Source organism: Gadus macrocephalus, chromosome 16, assembly GCF_031168955.1.
Source record: "Gadus macrocephalus chromosome 16, ASM3116895v1".
Lineage (NCBI taxonomy): Eukaryota > Metazoa > Chordata > Actinopteri > Gadiformes > Gadidae > Gadus > Gadus macrocephalus.
The window spans coordinates 14109101-14135053 of record NC_082397.1 but is presented as its reverse complement, the minus strand read 5'-3'; the positions used below and the strand labels follow the sequence as shown (position 1 = coordinate 14135053).

General features: G+C 44.2%; 2 protein-coding genes across 5 annotated transcripts; both read left to right on the top strand.

The window, feature by feature from the left end:
* Positions 1-1214: 1214 nt before the first annotated feature.
* On the top strand, positions 1215-4115 carry cryba1a (crystallin, beta A1a). Of its 2 annotated transcripts, none has more exons than XM_060075957.1 (6): positions 1215-1435; positions 1980-2045; positions 2148-2266; positions 2664-2805; positions 3066-3208; positions 3604-4115. In XM_060075957.1, the coding sequence occupies exons 2-6, from the start codon at positions 2007-2009 to the stop codon at positions 3749-3751; spliced, it is 591 nt and encodes a 196-aa protein (XP_059931940.1). In that variant the 5' UTR covers positions 1215-1435; positions 1980-2006; the 3' UTR covers positions 3752-4115. The 2 variants fall into 2 exon arrangements, with proteins under 2 accessions (XP_059931940.1, XP_059931938.1); XM_060075955.1 differs by lacking the exon at positions 1215-1435 and adding an exon at positions 1542-1664.
* Positions 4116-7215: 3100 nt separating this feature from the next.
* cpda (carboxypeptidase D, a) lies at positions 7216-25927 on the top strand. 3 transcript variants are annotated; one of them, XM_060075952.1, is made up of 21 exons: positions 7216-8015; positions 8569-8816; positions 12650-12792; positions 13385-13554; positions 13702-14174; positions 15165-15356; positions 15711-15878; positions 16251-16360; positions 16477-16579; positions 17199-17341; positions 17759-17928; positions 18113-18415; positions 19270-19465; positions 19756-19891; positions 20171-20317; positions 20465-20581; positions 20736-20785; positions 20919-21050; positions 21292-21477; positions 23254-23356; positions 24052-25927. In XM_060075952.1, exons 1-21 carry the CDS (start codon positions 7408-7410, stop codon positions 24273-24275), a joined length of 4122 nt encoding a protein of 1373 aa, XP_059931935.1. In that variant the 5' UTR covers positions 7216-7407; the 3' UTR covers positions 24276-25927. The 3 variants fall into 3 exon arrangements, with proteins under 3 accessions (XP_059931935.1, XP_059931934.1, XP_059931936.1); XM_060075951.1 differs by having other exon boundaries at positions 24049-25927; XM_060075953.1 differs by having other exon boundaries at positions 7217-8015; positions 20483-20581; positions 24049-25927.
* The last annotated feature ends 26 nt before the right edge of the window (positions 25928-25953 follow it).

The window sequence follows — 25953 nt, the reverse complement described above, 5'->3', positions numbered from 1 at the left end:
CACAGCAAAGCATATGTTGACAGTGGATGTATGCATCGGTACAACTACAAGCAGTCACGATTATGTGCAAGAATTGGACCCACTACCTTTTTAGTATGTTACTTTATGTTGTATTTATTTGTCAAGGCAAATGTTAGTTGCACATGTTGTCATTGTTTTTTTGTCAAAAGTAATGCTATGATCCGATTCTGATCATGTATGTTACATGGTGATGTTAAACGTATTGTCAGATTTATATATTCAGGCAGCACAGACAACACTATTTGTAAAACTAAAAACATTTAGATGTTTTTAATGTAATTTCATTGACATTCTATATTGTGAAAAATAATCGAATCAAATGAGGCAATCATTAAAATCCAAAGATTCCCAAGGTAACACTATATGCTATAATTGCCTGTCAACACATTCCACAAAATCAATTTATATGATCTATTTATTTATTCAACATTAGATTGAAACAAAGCATGACCCCTGCCTGGGATACGCCTCCTGCATGTGATGTGTGTGCGTTTGCGTTTGCGTGTCTGTCTGTCTGTCTGTCTGTCTGTCTGTCTGTCTGTCTGTCTGTCTGTCTGTCTGTCTGTCTGTCTGTGTGTGTGTGTGTGTGTGTGTGTGTGTGTGTGTGTGTGTGTGTGTGTGTGTGTGTGTGTGTGTGTGTGTGTGTGTGTGTGTGTACGGACGTACGGACGTACATATGACTGTGTGTGTGTGTGTGTGTGTGTGTGTGTGTGTGTGTGTGTGTGTGTGTGTGTGTGTGTGTGTGTGTGTGTGTGTGTGTGTGTGTGTGTGTGTGTGTGTTTGTGTGTGTGTGTGTGTGTGTGTGTGTCTATCTGTGTGTGTGTAGCATTCTCTTGGTAGGGAGGCGGGCCTTTGTGTTACAGGCATGTTACTCGCATGGCTGCGCTGGGCATGCTCAGGCACATGCGTGAAAAGCTGAAAGGAGAAGGGTGAGGTCAGCTGAGGTGATCACACACATTCAGATTAAAGACAGGGTGACGAGATGGGCCAAGATTGATGTGTGAGTACCATCACAATGTCTGCATGAACCTCCCACTGTTAGCCACTATTTACTGTTTTACTATCATTACCATTGAATGTATGCTATACTAATAAGCCCCTCCTTTCCCTTATTTCTAATATTTTGCGTACTGATGTTTTTCTCCTCCTCCTTCCTGTGCTGGTAAGAGGCTGTGAGGGTGTTTGGGTCTGGATGGCCACACCGGCTCTGGGCACCGTGCCCTCTGGTCAGTCCCTGCAGCCAACAACCCAAAGCCCGGTGGCTCAGTCCTAGACAATGGACAGCCAAGCAATGTGCTGACTCCTTCCCCGAGCCCCAGGCCTGCTGGGCTTCCAGGACCGACATGTATAAATAGACCTGTGATGTCCGCAGGTCAGGACATGGTTTGACTCTGAGCACTGTGCACCAATTCAGGTAAGGCCCCTTCACATCGTTCAGCTCTTAGCACGAGAGGCACGCCACTGTCAGGTTATAATTGGACGTCAGGTGTCTTTGTCGTTTTTGTCGAGCCTTTAGCACGTAGAGGGAGGTGCTGTTTTATGGCTTGATCTACTAGTGACACCTCTGGATGGATGATAGTATTGACATTGCTTCGTTTTTAACCTTAGAGGGTATCAGTATTAACGATTCCGTTTCAGTAAAGGTACAATTGACATATGCTTCGCACTTTGGCTATTAATTAAAACAAGCTTTTATTTTACACGTCATTTGTAAATGATGTTATAGTGGAGCATATTCATTCAATTGCATTTGACTTACTTTCCACATTTGACAATATCCCAGATTTGCTTTGCAATGTTGCATGGATGTAGGATTTTCCACAGCTTCATTTGGCTTCTATTGCATTGTCTCAGATTAACTTCCTCATAGCCCTATGTATAAGGACATCAACGACACCACCCATACACCCTTATATTTGCAAGTAGGCTAATTTGTAATTCCTCTCTTTCCACTGCAGATTAATCAGAACAAGAGTTGTGACAGAATGGCTTTGACTAATCCCAACCCAATGGGACCATGGAAGGTATGTGTTTTTAATAAGGTTAATGATTCAATAGAGGTATAAGGTTACACCAATCAGGGTATGCAGGTTCAATGTGTCATTCCGTACGCGTGTGTTCTCTAGATCACTGTGTACGACCAGGAGCACTTCCAGGGCAAGCGCATGGAGTTCACCGCTTCATGTCAGAATGCCATGGAGTGTGGCTTCGACAACATCCGTTCCCTGAAGGTCGAGTGTGGAGCGTGAGTCCAGTCTGATGCTCTGAAGACACGCTATAGGACAGCATGCATCCATAAAACAGCACCTCTACATGGATAAGACATATAATATAAACTTCATTCATGTCTAGATGTAGTATGCCGATGCCAATGGGTAGGAGGTGCGCTCAGTCTGCCCGTAGGCATGACTGAACGATGGGCCTAACTCCAATCGGCTGGGCTCATTAATAAGCCATGTCAAAAAACAAGCTAAAGTTACCCCTGAGAAAAAGCTTCTGCTCATGGTCTTAAATAGTATGAATCCATATTTGATAAGCCAACTCAATGCCTTCAGCAGCTCACAGACGCAGCCTCTCGTTCTGCAGCCTCCACTCATATCCTCTGTCTCTACGTCTCTCCGTGTGCATGCGTGTGTATGTAGCTGGGTGGGCTATGAGCACTCCAGCTTCAACGGGCAGCAGTTCGTCCTGGAGAGGGGAGAGTACCCTCGCTGGGAGTCCTGGAGTGGCAGCAACGCCTACCACATCGAGAGGATGATGTCCTTCCGCCCCATCTGCTCTGCAGTGAGTATCAGCGTGGACCTCAGGCGCTTCCTCTCTGCCGCCCGTTTGCTATTCATGGAGTCCCAAAAATAAAACATTTGCATTTCCTCTGCTCATCATGTTTGGAGGAAATGCCAAGACGTTTCTTTGCTTCATATTATCGATTAAAATAATATTATTTAGAGTCCCATTCTCAACATCAGACTGAATAATCTGGTGCTGTCCAGAATTCATCCTAGGTGGAAGTGTAAATTCTGGTCTCTGTGCACCTTTCCTTCCAGAGCCACAAGGAGTCTAAGATGGTGGTGTTCGAGAAGGAGAACTTCATTGGCAAGCAGTGGGAGATGAACGACGACTACCCCTCCCTCCAGGCCATGGGCTGGGCCAACAATGAGATTGGGTCCATGAAGGTGCAAAGTGGAGCGTGAGTATCCGTCCACCTGAAGTGTCGCTCTCATTCAGTTGTGTGGAAATGTATCCTTATTTTCTTATGAACGCAAAAACATTGAAAGTGGTAGTCCAGAAAACCAATGGGTTTCGATTGCATAATAATTTAGCGTTATCTTTTTTTACTTCCACCAATATATTGAACTATATTGTATAGGTTGTGTCTAGTGTCTTATGGTATTCCTCGATCAAAGTACAATGTGCTACGTAGACACCAACCGGAGCAAAGTCAATGTACATCAAGATGAAATGCAGTATAGTTATCTAAAGCAGCTCTATTTAAAAAAAAAAAGTATATACTGGTTCTGCATTCAATATTATCATTGCAATGATCCCTTCCTCCTTCCTGGTCCTATACCCTCTATCTTTCAGCTGGGTGTGCTACCAGTTCCCAGGTTACCGTGGTTACCAGTACATCATGGAGTGTGACCGTCATGGTGGAGAGTACAAGCACTACAGGGAGTGGGGTTCCCATGCTCAGACCTTCCAGCTGCAGTCACTGCGCAGAATCCAGCAGTGAGCCCAGCATCCTCCTGTCCCTCTCTTCTGTCCCTCTACCATCTTCTCCTCTTCCTTCCTCCGATCATTTTAGGGCTTTGGCAGTTCTGTCAGACCTGACACTTCTGCTGTGTTTACATTCCCTTAAGCTGTGCTATTACAAAAGATTAATAACGAAAGAGCAGATGCCAAAGAACAAGCTATTTTGATGGAATGAAATTGTCCATTACCCATTTAGAGGAGAAACAGCGCCCTCTGCTGGTGGTAGTGGGATAGTGAGGCTAACTGCTAAAGGTGTTGATGCAGAGCACACTTCTCTTGCAGAATTCTTCTTTGAGAAAAACAAATTGGCTAAGTGGAAAAATAAAAACAAGATATTAACTTTCTCCGATGTCATGTGTCTTTCAATTTTTTCAGGGTATATTAATATATTGCTTGCTTTTGAAAAACACACACACACACACACACACACACACACACACACACACACACACACACACACACACACACACACACACACACACACACACACACACACACACACACACACACACACACACACACACACACACACACACACACACACACACAGACAAATTAGTGAAGTTGAATTATTTACTTACTAAATATAAAGGCCTTTTACAATTTGGAGTATCTTATAGACAAATATAGTTACAAATATATTTTTAATGTTAAAAGTTATTGTAAAAACAAAAATTAAGTGTTGAATTGAAACACCTAATGTTGAGGAAATCCATTAACGTAAGTGTCTTCACTTAAGCAATTTATTCTGCTGCTACTTTTGTATAACCTTTAAAAAACTACAGGTATACCAATTGCGGTCATGCCCCCTACATGCAAATACCAGTAATACTATCAGTTACTTCCAAATCATTTTTAAGCCTTAGCCATAATCTCACAGCAATATTACATTACTCTTGTTTTACTTATTAACCTCCCTTTGAATATGGTTTGGACTGAATCCCTTTAGTTCTGCTATTCTATATATTTGAACGTATTGAACTAATTTTGCTAAATATTTAATCCCAAAGTAAAAACTAACACATCAATGCGGACACCTCTAGAAGACAGATGCTACATTGAATTGATCCATTGTTTCAACAGAACAACAAACCCTTTAATTAAAACACAACAAATGGTTGTTGCTGTTGTTGTTGCTCTTGTAGTGCATGAACTCAAGACAATTCACTGTTTTATGTAGCCCTTGATCACACAGTTAGATTCTCAAATGGTTTCGTGGCCACATTTAAAGAGCCCCTCTGCTTTGCCCCCCAAGGAGCAAGGAAACACTTCCTTAATTATCATGGAAGAAATTTGGGTAAGGAAAGCAGAAAGAGGGATCACTCCTGCTCGGGATGGTTCGGAGTGCATATTGTTCGATTGTTTGGAAATGGCTTGGGCCCATGAGTGCCCAATGCCCATGGGGGTGAGGTAGAAGTGCTGGTGAGTAGGCTGGTAGCTGTCAGGTAGGGCTGCCACGCGTCCAGTAATGATCACTCAACCAAAAACCAAAGAACACTGAAGGGTCAGACTAAGTACGCCTCATTACAACTTTTCATATTTCCCACATTTAGTCCAGCTATTCAACATTTTTATAAACCTCTTATACATCATTACACCTATTTTCACAAACATTATGGCTTTGTTCAAATGTTATCCATTATCTATTTGTTTAACTTATTTTTTTTTCAAATTATTTGACTTTTTGAAAACGGTGTGCATGTTTACATTGTGGTGACCGTGTGCATGATGTCCAACCACACTTTGCACTACAAAACTCACCACATTTTCTGCAGCCACTGCATTATATTATTACAATAAATATAAGTGCCAGCAAACCATAAACCGTTTTTAAAAACATGGTAATATGTGTTCAGGGGCCAGGACATTATTGCGATGGGGGGCCAGCTCGGGCCAAACTCACGCAGCGCGTCAAGACCCCGGGAACCGGCAGGCCATAACCAATTAATTAAATAAACGTCCTTATGGCACTAATAATTGTCTTTTTAGGCATTCATTTATTGAGGTAAACCGTAGCATTTTAAATTCAATATTTATTTATAATGTGAAAATATAATACTTTAAATAAAAATAATAAGTAAAAAATAAGATCAAAATAATAATACATATATTTAAGAACGTTTCTGTTCAGGATATATATATATATATTAGTGCTGTCAAGCGATTAAAATATTTAATCGCTTGATTATTATACATTATTTATACAACAGGGGGCCTGAATCCAGCGATCTGATTGGTTCCTAACTGTTGTATAATGAGCGTATACAAAACTGCTATGACGCCCAATCATTTTGTGAAAGTATCACTCCGCGCCTTGAAGTGGAAAGGGTCAAAGAATACAACCGTATTTTTGCTAGTGTGTGTGTGTGGAGTCATTTTGCCATAATTTTAACAGTTGTATGAAAGCAATAGCACAGTTCACTGAAGCCTAAAATCGGCGAGTGAACTGCTCCATAGGATAAATTGCCGGCGAACCGCTCTATCGGAGCCTTCTCTCGGAGGGACGCTAAAGTGTGTTCCATAGCGACCGTCGATGCATAGCGGCAGCCAGGGACTACTTTTTGGTAGTCTTTAATAAAACGGCTACTTTGACTATCTTGGATTCTTTTTGAATGTAGTGTGTCTATGACTTTCGTTTCGCCATAACAGTAACCGTTGTGTAAAAGCAATAGATCACTTCAGTCAGTGGCATGTGCTCATTATACCACTGTTAAGGGGCGTTGTCCGGCCCCGACGCGCAGCGGAATAAGACAACGCCCCTTAACAGTGGTATAATGAGCACATACCACAGCCTGGCGTGATCTATTGCTTAAATATATATATATATATATATATATATATATATATATATATATATATATATATATATATATATATATAATGGGGTGGCCATCCTCTGACAATGGTGGCCGTGCCCCCCCCCCCCCTGCGAGGCTACGCCCCTGTATTCTTGATCTTCAACATGGTAAACTATGCCATTGTATCCTGTATGTATCACTTCTTCTCAAATAAGACTTTGAAAAGAAAATGGGAGGAAAATGTAGCACTTTTCCTGACGTCGATGCGCAAATTGACGCGACGACCAAGGGAAATCGGCGGCAAGGTGGAAAGTCATGCAGAGCTCCTTGGCCAGTATTGGACGCGGCAATCAACATCAACTGCTGCACAGACGCGGCTCCACACATCCACACACTCCCTTTTTCCTCACGTCGAAGAGTAGTATATTGACATCAGGAGCAGAGTGGAACGTTTAAAAACAAAAACTAAAGAATTTGAATTATGTTTTCTCTAAATTACGCTCTTATTTTAGTAACAGCGGGAAAAAAAAGGCAAATAATACTATTTTGACGATCATATAAGACATATTGCGACGTTTAAAAAATAAATAAATAACGTGTTTGGTTCACGGCCTCTGAAATGATGAATGAAGCTCCGCCTACTGCTGACGTCACACGGAAGCCGCCTCTCCAAGGCTTCAGGGAAGTTGTGGCAGATAGGCTAGGTTGTTGTCTTTGTACAAGGAGACATTAAGCTAGCCAGCGAGCATAACATTTTCTCCCTTCACGTTATATACCTACATATAGTGTATGGTTCAATAGCTAGGTGGAACGGAAACACGGCGAACCAGGCAGTAGTATGGAGCCTCATATACACGTTTCACTCTTCTGCCTCTTTATTGGTGTCGTCTCTCCGAGGACCGCGGAGGCCAGTGTGGACACTCGTATCAAACCGGGAGTGAACAACTACAGCAAATATTACAATTATTCGGAGTTGACGGGGCTTCTTCAAACCATGGTCAATACCTATCCCCACATCTCGAACCTGTCCAGCGTAGGGCGGTCCGTCCAGGGCAGGGAGCTGTGGGTCATGCGGATCACAAAGGACCCCAACACAGACGATCCGGGGAAACCTAGGTTCAAATACGTGGGAAACATGCACGGCGACGAGACAATATCCAGGCAGGTGCTGGTGTACCTTGTGGACTATCTGCTGACCAAGTACGGTGAAGACCAACGCGTCACGGAGCTGGTGAACACCACGGATATTTACATCATGCCCAGCATGAACCCAGACGGCTTCGAGAAGTCCGTGGAGGGCGAATGTGATGGAACCGCTGAGGGTCGTGTAAACGCAAGAAAAATCGACCTCAACCGAAGCTTCCCCGACCAGTTTGGAGAAACGGTGGTTACTAAAGAGGATGCCCCAGAAGTATGGTCCATTATTCAATGGATATTGGCCAAAAGGTGAGTGGAGAAATCCACACACACAAGCAAACTCAAGAGTAAATATACTTCCGACTAACCTGTCCCTTTACTTTACAGTTTTTATACCTGCTCCCATCACAGTGTTTTATGTGACCTAGTCCTAGCTTTGCACTTTGGAATTTCCTCAGTCGACCACCAATCCAGATAGTATGTTTGTTTAGATATTTAATAAGTGTTTTTAGAGACCGAAAAACGGTGTGGTCAGTGAGAAAGTTATCCATGATCTCTTCCTTTTCAAGCTGTGATTTAGACTAGGGATTGTGATTCGAGGTCAGCCATGTAATTTTTAACATTTTAACAGGCACTATCTGTTGAGGCAGGACAACATATGTGACACACACACACACACACACACACACACACACACACACACACACACACACACACACACACACACACACACACACACACACACACACACACACCATGCTAAATAATGCACATCTATAGTAATGTTTTAACATTTCTTTGGAATACTTGCTTGTCATTTCCAACTGGCCTGGTTTAAACCGTTGAACCTTCTTCCCACCAGATTTGTGCTCTCGGCCAACCTGCATGGTGGCACCGTGGTGGCCAGCTACCCCTTTGACGACTCGGCCAACCATCAGATTGAGGGTTCATACAGCCGCTCAGACGATGACCTTTTGTTTCGTTACCTGGCCCGCGTCTATGCAAAAAACCATCCTGTGATGAGGACCGGCCATCCCAACTGCCCTGATTATCCAGCTGAGAGCTTCGAGGAAGGCATCACCAATGGAGCCAGGTGGTATGATCTATCTGGTAAGATGCTTCCTTCCTCTCCTCCATTTTATTCAGGCCAGCGACGCGTACATGCCTACGGGAAAGGGGTGTAGTTGATATTCTCACGCCCCGTCATTATTGTTCCCCTGTTCCCTGGGGTGGGGGGGGGGGGTAATTGCAGGACCACTTTCACTCACAATATTTGTTGTTGTTGTGCTGAATCACTGTTGGGCCGAAAAAGGTTGCTGACAGAATTCGGTTGTTAAGCTTGACCTTATCTAGACGTCTTGTCATTGAGGAACAAAAAAGACAGACGGTAGATACCTGCGCTGTGTTGCCGTGGAGATGAAGTAGTGAAGGCTGTGTGATATTCTGTATCTTGAGGTGACATGGTGCTCTAGGGAGATGTTGCCGACGCACCAATAAATGAGTTGGATAGTTTTCTGTGAAATGTATGTTTCTTGTCACAAGCATCTCCCTAATTTGGAATCCAACAAGAACAATGCTAGACGTAGGCTTACCTAAGGTACATTATCGGTCTTTATAATCGAAGATGGCATGAAAGATTTTCATGTTTTCAAAGTACATATTTGTATAGCCCTTTCAGAACTTTACTACCGTAATTACAAACCTAGGCGTCTGCTGCTGTTAATACAGCTGGATTATCGTTGATTATTCACACAAGGCTGGCAGTCAGCAACAGGCAAAACAATGAAAGCCAAACACTTTGCAATAGATGGGCTAGTAGCAGTTATTGCAGGAAAGCGTTCAAAAACTCTAACCAGGCCTGAAGACAAAACACTGTAGTTGTAACAAAGTCTTTAATCATAGAGGCAGATTAGGAGTCTGCGGCATGCGTTTCTCGGACAGGCGCTCACATCCCACATGGAGGCACCGGCAGTTGGACACGGTGGCACGACGTGCCATCAATCAATCTATGGAAATACATGTCTCATATCCAAACACCCTCTCTATTGTGGTGATGTGAATAGGGTTGCAAGTGTCCTGCGGGCGGACAGGAGCTGGATCAGCCGATCAGCTGCCCTGGTGATCCAAAGGGGGAGGCCTTGGTGAATGGTGAAGTAATAGGAACCTTTAGTCATGGCATCAGAAGGATTTCTCTCTCTCGCTCTCGTTCTCTCTCGCTCGCTCTCGCTCTCGCTCGTCCGCTCACTCAAACATTTTCGTTCCAAAAGCATGTCAGGATAATCCTTGTGTTTTGCTCTCGGATTAATGCGCAGTCACCTGGATTAGATCACGGAAATGAATTGTCTCGATTTTAAAAAGTGGGACCAGAAAATAAACCGAAACCAGATGATCCCTGGTTCTGTTTATTTTCTCTGTTCACAGAACGTCTCCGTTATGGTCAAGGGGGGGTCCATGATCTGTCATTGATTGTGTAAACATTTCAGTTATGTAAGCCTAATTACTAATGGATATGGAATGTTATTATGTGTACAGTTATCAAGAAGTAGTGGTAAATCTTTGTAATCCATGTTATGCATTTTAAACTTTACAGTAGACATTGACTCAAGATAACGCTGGGCTGGGCTAGTACACAGACAAACTCACCCACTCTCTCCCTCTTTACTGGATGATCTTCTGGGTCGTTTAAAAATTAAAAGCTTTTGAGTCAGGCCCAGGAGATGAGGCCAAAAGATTATGGAAACCATTTGTGCCTTTTTTCTCTAAAACTACAAATCACTTTCTTTAAATCTGTTGAGAAAATATTAACATATGACTTCTAAACATGTTACCATAGTTCCAGTCAACAGGAATAAGTACACGTTGTAGACAGGAAGTTAATAATACATCCTGAAACTTATTAACAGAGTGGCTACGGTCTGTGGTGACCTGGTAGCTTTTTGAACAACCCTTACTGACCTCTGAAGGCTCTGCCTGGTCAAATGTGGTCGGTCACTGTCTGAATTTAAATGCATAACGAGGAGTAATAAGTAATACGATTGGATAATACTTTATTATCTTATCTAGGGACCTCCTCGAAAATGTGATGATGCATCTCAAGAGGTTTATCCTAATAAATACATTTAGATTTAATTGTATATTATTAAGCATGAAAAAACATTTGTGGGAAGCAGCCTTTGGTAACCAGACCCCTAGACTAGTTTGGTTCCATTAGCTCAAGGGATGTTTTGTAAAAGGGCTGGATGGCGCCCAGAGCCTGCCACACACAAATATACACTTTAATCATGTGGATTTTAGATTACAAAATAAATACAATTTTAATATTTTTTTTTAATAAATAATAAAGTTCCTTTATTATATATTGTTTTTCCCTTATTGTTTTTAATCAAGTGGTTCTTACCCATTTACCTGGCAAGAGACTTGGCGATTTATGAATGCAAGCTACTTCTCTACCCTTTTATAATTAATTTGAGTTGGTCTTTGAGTTGGTTCATCTCACATTTGAATTAGCTTTAGTATGGGTTGCTTGTAAAACCAGATTCATTTTAGAGTATTCCTTAATTTGGATTATATGACATTTTGATTTCAAATCTATGCACTCGACACCAACAACTGGTGATAGTGGCTGATACAATCTGTTGCCCAGGCCAAGGCAACAGTTGGTTCGGAGTTCGGGGTGTGCCCACCTGGATCCTGTATGCAAGAGGATATTTACGTTTAGGGAAGGCATTTTTTCCCTGCAAAACAGAGGATGTTTGCCTTTAGTCTCAGTAGGCAATGACGCCTGATACAACAGCCCAGTTTAATTAAATCCTGCTGAGCTCTTGAGCATGCCTGTGGTATACATCCTGCTTATAGCTTCTTTGTTCTGTCTTGAAATGAAATCATCCGGTTGAGCGTAAGGCCATTACTCATTGGATCAGGTTCAGAAGGCTCTGCGGCCTCTTGTTGAGGAATCCTTGAAAAACAATTCTAAAAAAAATGGCCCGTCTTGTTTATAGTCAAACCTGCTCTTTAGTCCAAATCAAAACTGTCTCATGGGTCTAGTGGAGCACAAGCACATGCTTGTCTATTGTTTGACTGAGCCAACGTCATTGTGTTGCTCAGTCAAACTAGGAATGCACTCATGCCTTATCAACGCAATGCATCCTGCCTGAACTACGCCAAGAAAGATTGTGTTCATGGAACTTTACAAATTGAACGCAAACTATAGAGATTGTGTTAATGGAACTTAACGAATTTAACACAAACCATAGAGTTTGTGTTAATGAAACTTAACAAATTGAACTCCAACCATAAAGATTGTGTTAATGAAACTTTACAAATTGAACTCAAACCATAGTGTTTGGTTAATGGCACAATCTGTGAAAATTGAAATACCTTCCTTGATATTTTCTAAATCATTTTTAACAATATATTTTTATACATATGCAGAGTATACATTTTTATATCAGTCACAGTTGCACATTTCTGTTTGTTACTATGCCCTGGCTTGTCCTAGAAGGTATGGTAGAGCTCTGTTTTACATTGGGATACATTTGTCGCAGAATATATGGTACAGCTTTGTTTTACATTGGGGAATATTCCCAGAAGGTATGGTAGAGGTTTGTTTACATGGGGGAATATTTGTCCCAGAAGGTACAGTGAAGGTTTGTTTTACAGATTGGGGTACATTTGAGATCTTCAACTTTCAGACGTTCTCTCTGATTGGTTTTCTTAAAGCCACATTAGTTTAATATTGAGTTTCAGCCGTGTGGTCGAATAATTAATATTGACGAGGATGTAAAAGGTAACTGATGTTGGCTGTATATACCCCGTTCATATCCTTGTATATATCTTAGATTTGGACACCGGTACAACCAGGCACGCGTCATGTTCTTCCTCCTGGTATAGTATAATAACGGCGTGCTGATTTGAAGCAATGCTGCTGTTGTGTTGTCCTTCAGGAGGGATGCAGGACTTCAACTACCTCCACGGGAACTGTCTGGAGATCACCATGGAGCTGAGCTGCTGCAAATACCCCCCTGCCTCTGAGCTCAGGAGCGAGTGGGACATGAACAGAGAGTCGCTGATGGCCTACATGGAAATGGTAGGGAGTAGGTGGTCTAACCATCACATGTATGTATGTATTCATTTACATGAATACATGTGTGGGTATGATGATTTGTTCGATGATGTATTGTCCCAGAAGTAATTGCCTCATTTTGGTTAAGACTATACTTTATGCCTCCGATATCTCGATAGCATAATAATAATAATAATAATGGCATTATAATGCAGTGAATGCAATCCAACATGAACAGTGACCCTGGTGATTATGAATAGGATACCTGATTATGATTATGATTCATCTAACTGATTCATTCCCAGACTAGAGCTGTCATAAATCAACGTGGTGAATTTAAATGAATGTTGCTTTGTCGCAAATAACCTCATTATCATGCAGGCCAAACTGTAGCACGCTCGCAGTCTAAACATTGTCTTTGTTATGTTCTTAACTGCATTGATTCACATGTAACTCAGGCAAAATGGTATAATGGCTAGGGTATTCCACTCTCATTTCCTCAGGCAAACCCCTACCTGATCCTGTATCTGAAATCGCTCGTACTTACAATTCTCTACTTAAATGAAACTCCCGCTCTACCAAGTTGTCTCAGTCAACATAATCCTATTTCTTGCAGGTTCACATAGGGCTGCGTGGCTATGTGACAGAGGCCAACAATGGCTCCGGCCTCCCTGACGTCAGAATCGTGGTGGCAGGCATCAACCACAACCTGACCACAGGACAGCACGGCGAGTACTATCGTCTCCTTCTCCCCGGACAGTACAACATCTCCGCCATCGCACCGGGGTAGGCACTTTTCTGTTTGGATTTGCTTCGGTAAGAAAGAACAACTAGTTTCTTAAGTGACTTCCTGCTTTGGTTTAGGCTTCTCTGTTTCCTCGTTCTGCAACAAAACTAGATTGCCATTGACGTGGATCACTTTTCTTTCCACAGGTACACCACCCAAACGGTCCACAACGTCCTGGTGACCAAGGGGAAAGCCACTGAGCTCAACTTCACCGTGAGACCCGCTCCCAGCGCGCTCGTGAGCGGCGTCCCCGTGACGACCTCAGCCGCGACGTCCGCACAGAGCACGGCCCAGGGCACCGCTCAGAGCACGGCCCAGGGCACCGCTCAGAGCAGCACCCCCGCGTCCGAACCCACCCCTTCCGCGGAGAACAAGGCCCCGGCCTCCAGCGGGAACCGCAGCGACTCCCCCCCCCCTCCCACCGCCGGCCCAGAGGTCAGCCCCCCCCTTATGCCGCAGGACTTCCGCCACCACAACTACGCCGACATGGAGCTGTTCCTGCGCAGGCACAGCGTCGAGTTCCCCGCCATTGCACACCTCTCCTCCGTGGGTAGGTCCGTGCAAGGCCACGAGCTGTACGTGATGGTCATCTCCGACAACCCGACGGTCCACGAGCATGGTATGTTGGGGAACAGGGATATGAGGGCTACGGGTATGTTTCCCTTCCTTTAACACCCGCCCATGCATGCTGGCCGAAAGCCAGGGTTGGTGTTGAATAATGCGGGACCTCTGCGTTTTGATTAACCATACCAGATCCCCACGTACCTTTTCACCTCGAAGTGTTGACTGAAGCTCTGTGATAACATAACACATTTATGTTGGCACTGATTGTGATCTATTACTGATGACAACGGGCAAGTTCTCTCATTCAAGTACTTGAGTTAGGTTAAGGAGTGCAATATAAGAAGGGTAGTGACAGTATATCGCTTTGCGACAAACACTGAGGCCATGTCAGCCTAGAACAATGCCTCTTTTGTTATAGGCTCCGGTTGAAATAAATTACTTTGATTGACAAGCACCACAAGTTTGTTTGATTGGACAAGCTCTGTCAGAAAAGCCATGCAGTGATTTCTGAACACCAACGCAATGTTAGCGAAGGCGGGACAAGTAGTTCTGGAACAGTGCGTCTCATGGTTTGGTAGACTTAAGTTACACGACTGATCTGAATGAACAGGTCCGTGACACAAGCTCGGTAGCGGCTAGTGGGGGGGGATGTTGCAACACGTACTTCCCCGTTCTGGTCTGGTTTTCATCATTAACCAATCTTTGCAGTTTTTAACCTATTTGACAACACTTGGTTGTTTGAGTAATCTTTGGCATCAAAAGCAGATTTTATAGAGACACAAAGATCATGTTGTGGCAGCAATTTAAAACATGGGAAGCAACATGACACAGGTAAATAAAGGGTCCAAATGAACTTGCATGATTTGGATTGTCTACTTGCCAGAGTGGAGATACCGTCCTCTTATATGTAACCCCGACTCTTTTTACCGGTCAAATGATCAAACCTATCCCACCACTGCAATGGTGGGTGGCAGGTGTTGTATTTGGACCCTGTGTACTGGACAACAACACAACGACATGACGTCCGCTTATTTCCTCCCACCAGGAGAGCCCGAGTTCAAGTATGTCGGCAACATGCACGGCAACGAGGTGGTGGGACGGGAGCTGCTGCTCAACCTCATCGAGTATCTCTGCCGTAACTATGGCAACGACCCCGAGGTCACCCAGCTGGTCAACAGCACACGCATCCACATCATGCCCTCCATGAATCCGGACGGCTACGAAGTTGCCAGGGAAGGTGGGCCGAGGCTGTCACTCACACCACAGTACACCCTTACACACATTGACACAAGCACATAGCCCTGGGAGCTTTTACATATGCATTCACCAAGGGTTGTTGCTGCTGCTTGCATACAGAAATGTTGCTTCTTTGCGCAGCATTGTGTTGGCGTACTTACTTTCGTCCTGACAATGCCTTGGCAGTGAATTCATAAGTTTCGTTTTTGTGCATCATGTACACAAAAACGACGTAAAACATCATGTATAACGTCGTACCACACTGTACAGCTCATAATAGAGAATAAGTGAAACACTAATAACAGCAAACCAAACCCAGTTTGAACACTTTCCTCCCTTTTTGTTTTCCTTAAAGGGGATAAACAAGGCTACCTGGGACGGAACAACAGCAACAACTTCGACCTGAACCGCAACTTCCCCGACCAGTTTGTGAACATCACGGAGCCAAGGCAGCCGGAGACGGAGGCCGTGATGAGCTGGCTGGAGAGCGTCCCCTTCGTGCTGTCGGCCAACCTTCACGGGGGTGGGCTCTCAATCTCCTCATATTATGTCTGGACAAAGTCACGAATAATGAATATAACAGGCCTTTTGCCTTTTCTGTTTAAATGGTTCATGGATGAAGTGTGTTTGTGCTAAGTCAGAATTATTGGGTTGCTCAGTTAGCTTTATCTTTAACATGACATTGGTGTGGTTAGGGGTTGGGATAGTGGTTAGGGTGCAACACCCATCTCCCCATTAATATCATGTCAAATGTTGGTTACAATTTCAGCTTAATTAATATATAATAAATCAATAAAGAATCTATATCTTGTAGTTGAGGCTTTTGCTGGATCACTGTGGATGATTTTTTTTTAATTCTGCTTGAATCCTCTCCCTGCCGTTCCCTCTAACCCAGGCTCTTTGGTGGTTAATTACCCCTATGATGACGATAGAGAAGGAGTCTCGCAGTACAGCAAGTGCCCCGATGACGAGGTCTTTCACCAGGTGTCTAGAGCCTACGCACAGGTAACATGACCCCCTCTCTTCCAACGGTCCGATTTGATGTTCAGATGCTAGCTCCCCCCAGCACATGATGTTGAAATAATTTGCCTGTGTTGTGTGTTTGTGTTTGTGTGTTGAAGGAGAACGCTCTGATGCACAAAGGGCACCCTTGTGAGATGCTGTACCCAGAGGAATATTTTGGGGAGGGCATCACCAATGGTGCCAACTGGTACAATGTTCCTGGTACGTCCCTCTGTTTTGACAAAGACTCTCTCCTAGACACAGAGAGCTCTGTACATTTACATTTACCTTACATTAAGGGCATTTAGCTTACTCTTTTATCCAAAGCGACTTACAATAAGTACATCTGTCAGTAGAAAGAGAAACAACAATATATCACTTTCAGTACATTAAAAAAGTTCATAGAAACAAGTGCCAAGCATTTACAATTGCTAGGTTGATCCATTCCCTGTATACAACAAAGATAGCTAGGGTCAGACAATGCAAAGTATTTTTAGACACTATTTGTAGACACACGTTGACTCAGAGGAATCTAGATTCATATCAACTCACATGACTCTGTAGGCAAATATCAGCCTGTAGTTTGTTGACAACTTTACAGTTTGGCCTTGCCAACAACACACATTATATTAGAGAGTAATTATAGAATAAGATGGCATTTGGGATAGCTATACTGAACAACAACTTGAAACTGTGGGCACCACAAAGTCTTTCAAATTGTGGTGCCTGACATTTTCCAACACCTTGAAACTGTGGGCTAAAAGGTTTTGGTCTTTTGGTCTTATTATTAGATTAAGTGAGTGGATGTTGTTCTGAAGTATGTGCGTTATGTACTTTTCAGGAGGCATGCAGGACTGGAATTATTTGAACACCAACTGTTTTGAGGTCACTATTGAACTTGGCTGTGTCAAGTTTCCCTGGGAGAAGGACCTGCCCAAATACTGGGATCAAAACCAACGATCCATGCTACAATTCATCCACCAGGTGACACACAATACTGTGTGGGGAAAAAGTGATCATGTTAGAATCGGGATTCCATGCTTCCGCAATATATTGTTTAATTTAATTTAGACAATCTAAAGACAATTAATGGTACCTTCCAATGGAGGCGGATTGTTGATTAATTTGATTAAACTAGGTGCTGTTCTGTTCGGCCATATTCAATAAAAAAATGACCTGGAAATGTAGAACATGTCATCCATCGCAATATTTACCGAATCCCGCTACATATCGAATTGGCGGTCAAAAATCTTTGGACTACTCCCTGTCAATTCCCGTCCCTAAATGTACTTGCAATTATTTTTTGTATTTGTTGTATTTGTCTTCTTCCTTATTCTCAAAGGAGTATTTTCTCCCCCCTCATTCTTTGCGTCGTGTGTGTGTGTATGTGTGTCCCACCAGGTCCACAGGGGAGTCAAGGGCACCGTCTCAGACATCCACACTGGTTCTGGCATCCCCGATGCCACCATTCGTGTTGAGGGCATAGATCACAACGTCACTACAGCCCAGACGGGAGACTACTGGAGGCTGCTGGTCCCCGGGACATTCAGCCTCATCGCCTCAGCCCGCGGGTAAGGGAAGGATCACGGAGATGCATGTCTCGGCTCTGGGCCTCACTCACCTCGTGGAAGATGGCCGCAAGGGAAATAAGACTTGTGCTCCTTATATATCTGGAATTTTCATTGAAAATCTGCTTAAAAATTAGCGCTAATCATCATTGTGTTTGGTACAATCTCTGGTTGGTCTGCACTCCAGGTATGAACCGATGAAGATCTACGCCACCATCCCAAAAGACAGAGTAGAGGTGGTGGACTTCAAACTGAGCCGCGTCGGCGCCGGGCCTGAAGGCCGGCTCCCAGCGGGCCCGCCGCCCACCCAGGACCCCTCAGTGGAGGAGTTCCAGAACTTCATCCGCTACCTGTCCGTGGGCGAGGGGCTGGAGGAGCTGGTGAGGAGCACCGCCACGGAGAACAGCTACCGCTACCGGAGTGAGAGAGAGATAGCAGAGTCCCTGAGAGGCCTTCTCCTCAACTTCCCCAAAATCACCTCCCTGCGAAGGTACCTGCCCTGATTCCCTCATAGCCTATTTCCATTCTGGTGGCCTGAATATTTTTAGTCCTCTGCCAACTTTGACCTAAAGTGTTAACGAAAGGAAATAAATGTCACTCACACAAGCTAGGCTTTCAAATTGGTTTTCCATCCACCAGATGTGTAATGTCTTTCGGCCGATTTTCGTGTCTGTTAGTTATTGCCATAGTGAATGTCTTCATCCATTGCTTTGTTTAGTTTACTTGGATGATTTGATAATAAAGTCTATTGATTCTCTGTGAAGCTGGGCCCACACTACACGACTTTCAGTCAGCTGTTTCTGCAGGGCCAGTCTGCCAGACGTGCGTCAGAGTGGGCCCCCATAGTCGTTGTGTCTAGTGAAGGATTCTAATCTTTCTCTATATGATCCCTGTTGTCATCGTCCAGATTAGATCAAACAGGTTTGATTTTATCAGGCAAGTCTATCCATGATCGGGTGCTGTGTGCAGGTCAAAGATGCAGTTCCACAGGGGTATTTTCAACAGTCAAGGAGAAGCCAGAAAAAACTGTTTTTCAAAACAAACAAGCCACACACGTGATGCCAATTAGTAAACATCAAAGGAGGCTGGTTGAAATTGTTTGTTCTGGTTTCCCCTGTTTATGCGTTCTTTCCATGCAGATCACTGCACAAATAACCACAGAGGCGTACTGTATGGCATCCTTGTTTGTTTGTTTTCACTGCTCAATCATTCTGAATAATTTCAGATTGGAAAGAAACACTGGCCCCATCTCTAAGTATTCTGCTTTCTTGAGATATTCTCAAATTTTTCCTGAATGTGAGCATTCCTAACTTTCCGTTGCCTTTCGTTTTGGCTGATGTCTAGTCTGGGCCAGAGTGTGGATTTCAGAACCATCCGGGCTTTGGAGATCTCCAACCAGCCGGATGAGGCAGAGCCTTCTGAACCCAAAATAAGATTTGTGGCTGGGATCCATGGAAACGCTCCAGTGGGCACTGAGCTTCTGCTGGAATTTGCAACCTTCCTGTGTATGAACTATGGCAAGAACCCGGCCATCACCAGGGTGAGGAGCTTCAGAATCCTGCCTTCCACTGTTGGAGCAGTTCTAGTACATCTGTCCAATTTAACATCATTTTGCTGTGCCAAAACCTTGTATGCACATGGTAGCGTCAGATAACACACATCTGCTCTCCTGAATGTACATCGTGTTTCCTATCATTAAGGTCTTTAAGCATTGTTGACGAGCTATTTCTCATGGATTATCCATGTGAATTCCAGTAATCAATGCTCTGAGTCTTATTTCTGTCTGTCTAAGCGCTCTCCTCTCTCTCTCTTTGTCTCTCTCCATGCCAGCTCATTAACAGTACACGGATTGTCATCCTGCCCCTCATTAACCCAGACGGTAGGCAGCTGGCCGAGGAAAAGCAGTGCACCTCCACACGGGGCATGGCCAACGCTCGCGGCAAAGACCTGGACACAGACTTCTTTGGTCAGTGGTTTGGAACCTTACAAGTGGGTCGTAGGGTCAACGGTCACCAGAAAGCGCTAAATTAGTGATGCGAAGAGTAACGATACGGAGGGATTACTGGTATTGGATCTACGCAAGTTTAGATTTTCTTAATGCATATACTCTCATAATAAATGGCATGAAAGCCGACTGTATTCTACTGCATTGACCCCAGCCACATGCCCATGTTCAGCACATTGAGTCTACTATGCGTCGTGTGAAATGTCATGTGCTTAAAAAAGAAATTTGATTTGACTTCAGGCAACGCTTCCCAGCGTGTGGTGGAGGCCCAGCCAGAGACCAGAGCAGTGATGAAGCTTATCCTGGAGAGGGGGCAAACGCTGTCTGTGTCTTTAGATGGGGGCGCTCTTCTGGCTACCTACCCTTACGACAAACCCGTCCAGACTGGTAACACAACCCAAATACACTTTTTTTATTTATTTTTATTTTCTATCAGTTCATTTAACTTTTAACTCCATACATTTTAAGCAAAGGAAGAAACATGACTGACGGCCGATGGCGTCCTTGTCACTTACAACCTTGTTTGATCCGTAGTGCGTTCTTTCTCTCTAGTTGAAAAGGAGGGCACTCTGAAGTACTTGGCTAATGTGTACGCCAGAAACCATCCCAGGATGCATCTCGGAGACCCCAGATGTCCAAGCACGGGGCAAGGTATGCAATTGGAACTAATGCTATATAGTATTAGCCTTACTGCTAAGGATTAGCATCATATAATTCCCAGCATTGATCATGATTTGTCTTTTGCATTATTAAGCTTTCTTTGGTAGCGTTTTGGTACATTGTTTATGGTCCTTGCTCATTCCAGGCGGGGTTCTGAGGGCGGCAGAGAGGCAGAGCCACATGGGCAGCATGAAGGTGGGTCGCAGTGTCTCGCTTTCACATTAACACGAAGAGGAAGCCTTCTGCCTCGGTGACCAGCTGGTGCAGATGGAAACGAGGCGGTGCTCGTTAAGATGCATGAGTCACGTGTGCGCCTTTGCCCTTCCAGGACTTCAGTGTGGACTTTGGCCATTGTCCAGAGATCACTGTGTACACGGGCTGCTGTATGTTCCCCCCCGCCGAGCAGCTGTCCACACTGTGGGCAGAGAACAAGAAGGCCCTTCTCAGCATGCTTGTGGAGGTAAGGAGGAGTCCCATGATCTGAACTTCATTCATTACTGGGCAGTAGTATGTGCAGCATGGGGGGAATCTGCTAGGGATACATATAAGGTTGGGGAAAGTTGTTTACGTAGGACTATGCAAATGCTTTCATGCAACTTATAATTAACCTGTTGGTGTGTTGTGTTTACCTCACTTTTCCCAATCACTCTCTTGCTAAATGGTTATATAAATGAACCACTGCGTTTCCTTATGTGTTCTAGGCCCATAAGGGCGTGCGAGGTGTGGTGCGGGACCGGAGTGGGAAGCCCATCGTCGGGGCCATGATCGTGATGAACGGGGGGGTGCGGGTCTACACTGCAGCAGGGGGCTTCTTCCACGCTCTGCTGGTCCCGGGCAGCCACGACATTGAAGCCATCGCTGATGGATACCAGCATCAACGCCAGAAGGTATCCGCGTGTGGACAGAAGCACCTCATAAAGCAGTGGCTCTGGGTGGTGGGTCAGATCAGAAGTTAGAAGGTCGAGGTTCAGAGGAGAATATCACCTACAGGGAAGGCAGGTTGGCTGCCACGCAAAATAAACCCTTCTTGGCTGTTCAGCCTTGGGATACATTTAACTTACTCAATTTGCATAACAGCCTCTTTCCTCCGAAGAACCTGAGCTTGTCTGACTAGTGAAAAGTCAGTGGATACAAAGTGTTATTCAAATCGTTTCAACGTTAAACACTTCCAAAAAAGCGTGTTATAAATATGTGCTTCTCTAAAAATGAGATGCACAAAGTAAAAAATTAATGATACGTTAAAAAGGGCATCAAACTTTTTTTAATGTTCAATAATAGAAATAGACCAACAGTTTTGAAGTGTTTATGAAAGGAAAACGTTCCACAAAAATAGTAATGTCAATAATTTTGAAATTGTAAATATCAACATTGCAACAAAAGGAATTGGTAACAAAGTACTTTTACTGAGTTTTACTGGCTGTGTCTGGACGAATGGCACGGCGGCTCCCCTTTAACGTCCACCGCTATGTATGGCGTGGGGCGGAGCACACAGAAGCGCTCCACCACCTCCATCCTACCGTCGGCCTGCTCAGAGATGTGCAGGGTAGGGTAGGCCAGCTCCTCAAACAGGTGCTCCTTAATGGTCCGGCCCAGCTCCAGGCTGTAGGTCTGCCCAGGTGGGAACAGCGAGTCCACCACAGAGTGATAGGCAAGCTGGTACTCTGGCACCGCATAGCCGTGGATCACCAAAGGCTCTGTGGTCCGCCCGTTGGTGGTCAACGTCGGCTCCTCCCGGGCCGCTTCAGCTGTAGGGGAGCCCTGAGAGTGCCTCACCTCTGGGAGAACGGCAGCGTTCCTCGAGAACCGCTCGGCCGTGGGTCTCGGGATGTTGGCTTTGCGCTGGGGGGGCACCAGCAGCGGGTCCAGATCACACGTCACCGACAGCATGTCTGGCCTCTCCTTGATAGCATCTCCGTACTTCTTAGGACAACGAATGCTGCGCCGTAGGCCATAGGGACACATCTCACGCCTCTGGTGGCACTGGATGTGGGGGAGGGTTTAAGGGGTAGAAGGAATTTCAAACAGGGTGTAGTTTGTGAAATAAAGCAATGAAACAAAAGGATTAAAAATGAGGATGCACTTACAATTTGGCAACACTGTATTTGTGGTCGCGAGGACAAAAGACGCAACCATTTTTTTCCTGGCACAAATTACCCCGGAGACTGCATGACATGGGAGTCCTGGCCGATCCTTCCCCATTAACTGCTTTGTCAACTGGTCAGGCTGCACGTCACTCACCAAGTGAATACAACAGCGTGCTTCGCTGCTCCCTCGCAAAATATGGTGTGGTAAATTGAAATACCGACTTATCGATTTCAGTCTTCCCAAAACAAACGTAGGAAATGTGTGGTTGTTGGCAGCCATTCTACATATCAACTGCTGATCTGCTCACACCTGCAAGCATTGAGGACCTTTAACGATGCGATTAGACAGGCTGGTTGTAAAGCTGTGTGTGTGTTCCTGTGTCAAGTATAGCTGCATGTTTGCCTTTTGTTTCAGGTATTTAACTTTTTTATACATTTGTGGGTTAAATGTCACAACCCATTATTTGCATTTGCCATTCATACAGAAAATGGTGAAGAAAAAAACATTTTCAATAAACGTTCAATTGTGAATGATAGAAAAACTGATGTTGACTTTGAGCGGTTTGGACATCTTTGCAGGTGGTGGTGTCGTCCCATGAAGCGGCCAGTGTGGTCATCATTTCGTTGAACATGGACAACCGTATCTTCGGTCTGCCCAGAGAGTTTGTGGTGGCTGCTGCAGGTAAGAATGTAAAAAATGAAAAATAAAGCTTTATCAAGTTATCTCAGAGCTAGATATTCTCATGGTTTGTATAGGGGTCATCGTCTTCTAGTGTCAGGTTATTATGCATTTAATCAGATGAATTGTTTGAAAACTTATGGAGAGGAATGTTAAGCTTACCCAGTGGAATGATTTATGGTGATGATACTTTAATTCCATGGACATTTACCTGTCATGTATGTATGTTTTGGCAACCCGGCTCCTTAAGTGCCCCAACTCCCCCCAATCAGCACATATCTATCTGCGATTAGCCGTAAAATACGCTTTTATTTAACACAAAAGATAAGACGGGTTGGGTATCTCCAAACACGAAAGAAGAACAAACAACTCTGGACATTGGTCCACATTCCCCTCCTCTGAAACCACACGTGTTCCATCAGAGTATCAGATAACCCCTTTTATATGTTCCTCAGCTGCGTCTGTCTCGCCACATTCCCCCTCCTCTTTCTCAGGTGTTTCTCATTGCGCTGAGTGGGGCCAGGGCTAATGCGTTCACTAGCGCCATCTGGGGGAAATGGGTGGTAGACCGCCTCTATCACCCGCCCCCTGGGCTTCCAGGGGTGTTGTGCAAGAGCCGGGGTGCCACAATGTACATACCTTGTGATTCACGTCTACTGTGTGTCCCACATCCTCTTCTTCCCTCGACTCCGCAGCAGCCTCTATGACGGCCCTGGTGTTGACTGCCTGCATCATCTGGTGTGTGTGTTCGGCCAAGTCCAACCAGCAGAAGGACGGCTTCCACCGGCTGCGGCAGCACCGGGATGACTACGAGGACGAGATACGCCTGACCTCCATGGGCTCCAAAAAGGCCCTGCTGGGCCACGAGTTCCAGGACGAGAGCGAGAGCGACGAGGAGACGCTGTACGCCAACAAGCTCTGAAGCACCAGCGACGGCCTGCACACCCTGTCCCTGCACCCTGCTTGTAGCCCGGTGTTTTCTTTTTTGGTTGTTTGTACATTCGTTCAGTCTTGGCCCGCGAGAACGTGATGGACCATTGGGCTATGGCACCCGTTTGCTTTTTCGACAGACTTTTCAAAAGTGATTGCATCTCCCGCTCTGGCTCACCCTCGCTCTCTCTCTCTCTCTCTCTCTCTCTCTCTCTCTCTCTCTCTCTCTCTCTCTCTCTCTCTCGCTCTCTCTCTCGGCCATCAACCTCCTGAATATGTGTGTATTATAGTAATACTATGAGAAGAGGAAGCGAGGAGCTGCCCTGTATAGAGGGGACACTGGGAGTTTACAATTCAACGCCTATCCGTCCAATACACACCGAAAGGTCAACCCTTTTCACATCCAATCCCCCCCAAAAAGCATTGTGTCTCGTGAGAAAGTGGTTCAGTCCAACCACACGAATGATGTTCTCACTATGCTTGAATGAACTTTACATAATCACAGAAACCTGCCGTTATTGATAGAACATATGCTGCAATGCTACTGTACATTGATACAAAGTGAAAGTTATTATTTTTAGGTACCATTTTGGGATGGAGAACCCAACACTGTGCCTTGGCTGTGGTCAAATTCAACAGCCTGTTGAAAGAGTTTGTGACGGATTATGAATGATCTAGAATCAGATCCAGGCTTAACTAAAGGGTGTACGGTAATTTAACTTGTAAAGTTGCTGAAATCAAATGTTTTTGTGCACAGAGGATTGTAACCGGTTGGTTGTATTTGCCTCCTCTCAGCTCCCTGACGCAAGTCAAATGGAGAGAGTTGTAGGTACAGGGAGCTCTATGCATAGGAAAGCAATGATGAAAGCAAAGAATGCTTTTTAAGATATCCGTAAATATCATACGTCAGAAACTATGATCCTCAATTGTTGACTTATTGGATCATCTTTTTTTTGATTTGCAACATTTTCGATAGAATATAAAATTACTTTTTAAATGTATTTGGCTTTCATGGCTTTCTGAACACAGGCTATTTAGCATGTTCCTTTAAAATGTTCATATTTCATGAATGGTTGTTGCCATATCTGGCAAACTTCATATAACCTTTAGAGCTGTTGCATACACAATGTGCACATATCAATGATATGACCACTTAAGTGTTTTAAAAAGAAGCCCACTTTTTTTTGTGGTGGTAGCCTCTTGATATGCACAACCTTAGAATGGATATGTGACCGGCCTTCAGGTGGATTACAAATATATCTGAAATTAGTGATTTTTCATTGTAGGCCAATATCCCCAAATGGCACTTAAACAGTGCAGCAAAGGGTAAATATTCAAGTGTGAAATGTTGGCAATTTATTTTACTTAATAATACAGTTCTGGAGTGTTTGTGTGTGCAATTGTGTTGAAAATTGGGTAAGAGAAGTTGGGTCTGTTATGATGTTGCTGTAACATTTTATAAAAACTGGAAATTGTTTGTACATATTCAGATGTTTGCCAAATGTAGATAAAAAAAGAAGTGCAATTTAAACTAAACCATTGCTCTACTGCAAACAAATCATTTAATAAACCTTTCTATGCGTGGTCATAAGACATGTTACCATGAACACCGTCATTAAAATTCAATAAAAGATGTCAGATGTGTTTTTTGCTTTGATTTCAATGTTGTA